The sequence below is a fragment of the Crocuta crocuta genome, unplaced genomic scaffold (assembly GCF_008692635.1).
Source record: "Crocuta crocuta isolate KB4526 unplaced genomic scaffold, BGI_CrCroc_1.0 scaffold1643, whole genome shotgun sequence".
NCBI lineage: Eukaryota > Metazoa > Chordata > Mammalia > Carnivora > Hyaenidae > Crocuta > Crocuta crocuta.
Window position 1 is genome coordinate 17,559 of NW_027532641.1, and position 6,498 is coordinate 24,056.

The window sequence follows — 6,498 nt, forward strand, 5'->3', positions numbered from 1 at the left end:
AAAGAAAAAATATAACACTGTATATTAAACAATTTAAATTAAAATAAAAACTTTTAAAAAGTTTCAGATTTCACATTTATATCTCACCATTGCCAGAGTGGCAGTTAAGAGAGCTGGACCAGGCAGCAGGTCCAACCAGCATTTACAAGACAAAATCCCTGTTCATACATAAGTCCTTGTGTATAGTGTCTCAGGATGACTGGGATAAGAAGCCAATCCAGTCATATGTGTGAAGAGAAAGATGTGAGCTAATTTGTCTCATGTGGTTTCTGAGCCCATGAGGTGAATATGCTAAAAACATTGGTAGTACTAGGAAGAGAGTACAAAACTACAAGGATGACCAGCTTTTAAAATATTTTCTCTTGATTTACTGATATCTCATTCTATGAAATACAGGCACACCAAAAGAAAAAAAAAGTTTTTGTTTTAAATTAAAATGTCTTTCCTCACTATAGATGCTGGCAGGGATGTGGAGAAACAAGCACCCTCTTGCACTCCTGATGGGAGTGTAAATTGGTGCAGCCCCTCTTGAAAACAGTGTGGAGATTCCTCAAAAAATTAACAATAGCACTTCCCAATGTCCCTGCAATAGCACTGCTAGGGATTTACCCACTGATACAGGAGTGCTGATGCACAGGGGCACATGTACCCCAATGTTCATAGCAGCACTCTCAACAAAAGTCAAATCATGGAAAGAGCCTAAGTGTCCATCAACTGATGAATGGATCAAGAAGATATGGTTTATCTATACAATGGAATACTACATGGCAATGAGAAAAAATGAAATCTGGCCATGTGTAGCAATGTGGATGGAACTCGAGGGTGTTATGCTGAGCAAAATAAGTCAGGCAGAGAAGGACAGTTACCATATGTTTGCATGTATAGGAGGATTAGGAGAAACTTAATGGAGGACCATGGGGGAGGAGAAGGGGAAAAATAGTTGGGGAAAGGGAGAGAGGCAAACCATGAGAGACTCTTGAATGCTGAGAACAAACTGAGGGCTGATGCTGGTGGGGGAGAGAGGAAAGGGGATGATGGGCATGGAGGAGGGCACTTGCTGGGATGAGCACTGGGTGTTATATGAAAACCAACATGACAATAAACTATGGAAGAAAAAAAATCTCTCCTCAATATAAGTTACAAGTCAAGGTATTAATATTAATGGCTTTTGTTCCAAACTATTTTTCATTGCCATGTGTATAACAAATGGCCTTGGATGAAAGTAGAGATTGTATTTCCCTTTGGGACAGAGAGCATATTTGTATGCTATTCAGGAACATGAACTTTGAGAAAGTTTGCTAAAAGTCCCTTTAAAACAATGGAGTTTCCTACACTGTAATGCAGATTCACAGTCTGCCTATCATCTACCTGCAATGCTTCTTATCACTAGCATGGGACTTGGGAACCTAGGGTAACCAGTGTATAGAAGTTCATGCTGCCTGCTGTGGTATGAGTAATAGCATCATCATTAATACAATCATTAGGCATCACAGGCCAAATACATTACAGTGAGACAGGACCACCACACTGAAATGCAAGCAGGCACAGCAGGACTATTGAACATGGTCATCTGTGCATTTGTCTCAGGAAACTCCATCGCAGTGACTTAGTGTTTAACTTTATCATATTTAACAACTACTCCTGTCCAGAGACCTCCAAGTGCTGGATAATCTAGATTAGCTGAGGAATGCTGTGAGATTGTACATGAAATTTAACATCGTTTAACAGCAAAGAGTTTAGGTCGTGCACTGTATAAGGAGAAGAACCCTATACAGTGGGTTGGGTTCAATATAAATCGTTTCATCTTCAGGCTTTGCACTTCTAGGGTGAGCAGTGGTGATCTATTTTGACCTCACTTCTTATTCATTCTAATCTCTGCATCAGCAGGCCAACAAAATTAACTATGAGACAAATTTTCCTGAGGACCTTGCTCAAGACAATTCTGGATATGGAAGTTGTCCAGGAAAATTTTTTTTTCTGTAGAATTAGCTAGCACTATGGTAATTTAATGTTGACAAATAGTGCATTATCCCAGGAATTTTCTCTCACTGAATTAGTAAATCCAGCTAGCCAGCCACCCGGTAAACATTTTTTAACACAGGAAAAATATTGAGGACCACGCTTAGCACTGGGAGGGCCTGGAGGTGTTTATTTTCGTGTATACAGTGATGTATGAATTTAAATTGCATTTAGTAGATTCCTAGGTATTCCAGCAACATTTACCAAATGAACTGTCATTTCCTAGTTATGAGGGAAGACCCTGATTTCCCACAAATATTGAATATACAACTTATTTATGCACACCAGGCTCTGCCTCTGGACTTTCTATTCTGTTCCAGAGACCCAGTACCAGAATATTTAAATCACTGTGTCGTTAAACACGTTTTAATATCTGATAGGGCCAATTTTTGCGCACTGCACTTTTTTTTCCCTTTCAGGAACGTATTCAGGCCCGCGGCAGGGGGCGGGGTCGCGCCTCCTCCGCAGCTCTAGTTCCTGCGGAGCCTCACGGACGCGGAGATNCCTCACGGGGCCCCGGCCCGAGCCCATTGGCGCCGAGGCCAGATTACGCTGGAGGCGGTGGCGGCGGCGGTGGCAGTGACTTTTTCCTGGTGCTGCTGGACCCAGTGGGTGGTGATGTGGAGACCTCGGGAGCCCGCCAGGCCTCAGGGCCTGTACGAAAGGAGGAGGCCGAGTCGGGCCCACAGCTCCAGAAGGGTGAGAGTGGCGCGAATCCCGTGGGCCTCACGGCACTGGGTCCCTGCTGTCTGTCCGCGGCCCCCACCCCAGTCTNACCAAAACCTGCTTTTGCGCTTTGAGAATGGTGTCCTCACCTTTGCCACGCCCCCGCCGGCAGCCTGGGAGCCTGGGGTCGCGCCTGTCCCTCAGTCTGGGGGTCTGATGGCTCCGCAAGCAGGGGTCCTGCACGCAGCGCAGCCCAGCGACTGCCCAGAGCTGCCGCCCGACCTCCTGCTGGCGGAGCCGGCTGAACCGGCGCCCGCCCCGGCGCCTGAGGAGGAGGCAGAGAGCCGGGCAGCAGCTGAGAGCCCCCGCAGGCCGCTAGGCCCAGGCCCGGGGGTGGTGCTGTACCTGTGTCCCGAGGCCCAGTGCGGACAAACCTTTGCCAAGAAGCACCAGCTGAAGGTGCACCTGCTGACTCACAGCAGCAGCCAGGGCCAGCGGCCCTTCAAGTGCCCCCTGGGCGGCTGCGGCTGGACTTTCACCACCTCCTACAAGCTCAAGAGGCACCTGCAGTCGCACGACAAACTTCGGCCCTTTGGCTGCCCTGCGGAGGGCTGTGGCAAGAGCTTCACCACAGTATATAACCTCAAGGCACACATGAAGGGCCATGAGCAGGAGAACTCATTCAAGTGCGAGGTGTGCGAGGAGAGCTTCCCTACACAGGCCAAACTCAGCGCCCACCAACGCAGCCATTTCGAGCCCGAGAGGCCCTACCAGTGCGCGTTTTCCGGCTGCAAGAAGACATTTATCACAGTGAGTGCCCTATTTTCCCATAACCGTGCCCACTTCAGGGAACAGGAACTCTTCTCCTGCTCGTTTCCTGGCTGCAGCAAACAGTACGACAAGGCTTGTCGCCTGAAAATTCACCTGCGGAGCCACACCGGTGAGAGACCTTTCCTTTGTGACTTTGACGGCTGTGGCTGGAACTTCACCAGCATGTCCAAACTCTTAAGGCACAAAAGGAAGCACGATGATGACCGGAGGTTCATGTGTCCTGTGGAAGGCTGTGGGAAATCTTTCACGAGGGCCGAGCACCTGAAAGGTCACAGCATAACCCACCTGGGCACAAAGCCTTTTGTGTGCCCTGTGGAAGGCTGCTGTGCCAGGTTCTCTGCTCGCAGTAGTCTCTACATTCACTCCAAGAAACACTTGCAGGACGTGGACACTTGGAAAAGCCGTTGCCCAGTCTCTACTTGTAATAAACTTTTCACATCCAAGCACAGCATGAAGACCCACATGGCCAAAAGGCACAACCTCTGCCAGGATCTCTTAGCTCAGCTAGAAGCTGCAAATTCTCTTACCCCCAGCAGTGAACTTACTAGCCAGGGACAGAGTGATCTCAGTGATGCAGAGCTAGTGTCTCTCTTCTCTGATGTGCCTGGCAGTAGTTCTGCTGCAGTGCTGGACACAGCACTGGTGAACTCTGGAATCTTGACTATTGATGTGGCTTCTGTGAGTTCAACTCTGGCAGGGAACCTCCCTGCTATTAATAATAACTCCTTAGGGCAGGCTGTGGACCCTCGGGCCTTGATGGCCACCAGTGACCTTCCTCAAAGTCTGGATACCTCTCTCTTTTTTGGAACGACAGCCTCTGGTTTTCAGCAGAGTCCTTTAGGTATGGATGATTCCTCAAGTCTAAGTGTGGGGCCATTGGCATCTCTGGGCCCTTTGGCTATGAAAAACTCGAGTCAAGAACCCCAAGCTTTGACCCCCAGCAGTAAGCTAACAGTGGACACGGATGCTCTGACTCCTTCCAGCACCCTTTGTGAAAACAGTGTCTCAGAACTCCTGACGCCAACCAAAGCAGAATGGAATGTACATCCTGACTCTGACTTCTTTGGACGGGAGGAAGAAACCCAGTTTGGATTCTCCAATCCAGCAGGAAACCATGGTTCTCAGAAAGAAACAGATCTTATCACAGTGACTGGCAGCTCATTTTTGGTATGAACCAACTGTTAATTCCTTGCCACATGGATTCCTTTTTCTGGACTAAATGTTTAAATGCAGCCCTTTCTGACAAGTTTGGAAAGGGAAAGATCCCGAGGCTGTAAGTTTGGAGATTTAAATTCTGATCTTGACTCTGAAACTGACAAGTTGTGTGACCCTGAGCAAGTCACTTAACCAATCTGAGCCTTAATTTGCTTATATTCAAATGAGGTGGTTTGAATAGGTTATTTCTAAGATTTTTTTCAACTCTGTATTTTCATGATTTTGTGCTCTTTCTATTGCATGTGCTTCTAATGTAATGAAAATGTATTGAGAGTTAATGATCAAAGAATGCAGAACTGGCATTTAACTTTAAAATTTCAATGGAAATTTTACAGAATGTCAAAATGTTTCCTAAATCTAGTAATAGAGTTTGAAAAATGAACCCTAAAAATATGGGTTGGTTCTTTATACCTCCTCATCCTTCTAGTTCCTTTCTTTCTTTCTTTACTTTCTTTTTCTTTTCTTTCTTTCATTTTTCTTTTTTTTTTTTTTGATGGAAGTTTATTTTGTNTTTGCGGTGTTGAATAAGTGGCCTTAAGTAAGTCATTTAGCACCACCAAACCTCAGTTCCCTAGCTGTAAAATGGTCATTGTAATGTTTACCTATCTGTTGCATTATAGACTTATTTTTCTATCCCAGGGGTTCGTTTTGGGGGTAAAATGTTCTGTTTTGGCATCTTTTGGGGAATCTTTATCACTTTTCCTGCCCCTCTATTTCCTTCCTAAAAGAGGAGAAATTAGCATAATTCAACATTTGTGCAGGCAGTAAAGGTTTATGAACAATAAAAAGCAGGAAATGCAATCTCTTTCTTCCACAGATTCAGAAGGATTTTTCTCCATAGATCTTGTGTAAAGTTGCCTCCAGGTCCGTTTGTCTGAATTACAGTATCTTTGCTTTGCATTCAAAGCCAGCTCATTGAGTGAAAAATAGAGCCCATGATTCCAAGTAGTCTGGGAATGGATCAGAGTGACATTTTCTCCCTCTGTGTCCCAGAGGGCTCATTCCTTGCCTTCTCCCTGAGTTGGAATGAGAGGTTTCATTTGCATTTTGAGTAAATATAATCTGTCTTACATGAGTATAGCATTTTAAAGTTTATGTATGTAGCACTTTCACAACTTATATTTGAGCCTCACAATACTGTGAGATAGTTGGGACAAAGTCTTAACTATAATTTAATTAAAATTTACCTAACTCAATGTCAACTCCCATTTTATTCTTCTGAGTTTCATGATCATTTGTTTATAACTACTTTTTCTGTTCCACCTTAATTGATGTCTGTTCCCTTCTACTAGCTCTACTCTCCCTCCAACCTGTTTGCTAGTAAGTGCATATCATTCCTTGTAATGATCTCTTCTTTTAAAATTTTAATTAGACAAGTCATTTTCATGGTCACCATATCTCAGCATTCCCCTCATGCCCCATTTTTCAGTCACAATATTTACTGCAGATCTGAATGTACACTAAGAAATTACAGTGTGTTTCTATATAAATCAAATGATAAGAGGATATTTTTATGTAAGGTTTTCGTGAGAAATGTGCTTTTACTTTTCTAAGATTTTTCACCATATAGTTCTGCTAGCAAACACTATTAGTTGCTCTGAAACATTCTAACCCCAGTACTGCTTGCATGTAGATGTTTGTGGATGACAAGAATAGCACTTTGGCAGTGCACTTTATAATTTGCCACTTTGAAAAGCAACTGTATTATCTTTCTGGTTTTTAAATTAGTTGTGCCCATTCAGTGAAAAAGCAAGAAGTATATATATA

At 44.4% G+C, this 6,498-nt stretch overlaps 1 protein-coding gene across 1 annotated transcript; it reads left to right on the forward strand.

The window, feature by feature from the left end:
- Window positions 1-2,438: 2,438 nt before the first annotated feature.
- LOC144245324 (zinc finger X-linked protein ZXDB-like) lies at window positions 2,439-5,241 on the forward strand (the record flags this gene model as incomplete). The annotated part of the gene is given in 2 exon segments (XM_077780700.1): window positions 2,439-2,788; window positions 2,790-5,241. Coding segments are annotated over 2 exon segments (2,250 nt in total), but the record flags the coding sequence as incomplete, so codon positions are not given.
- Between the last annotated feature and the right edge of the window lie 1,257 nt (window positions 5,242-6,498).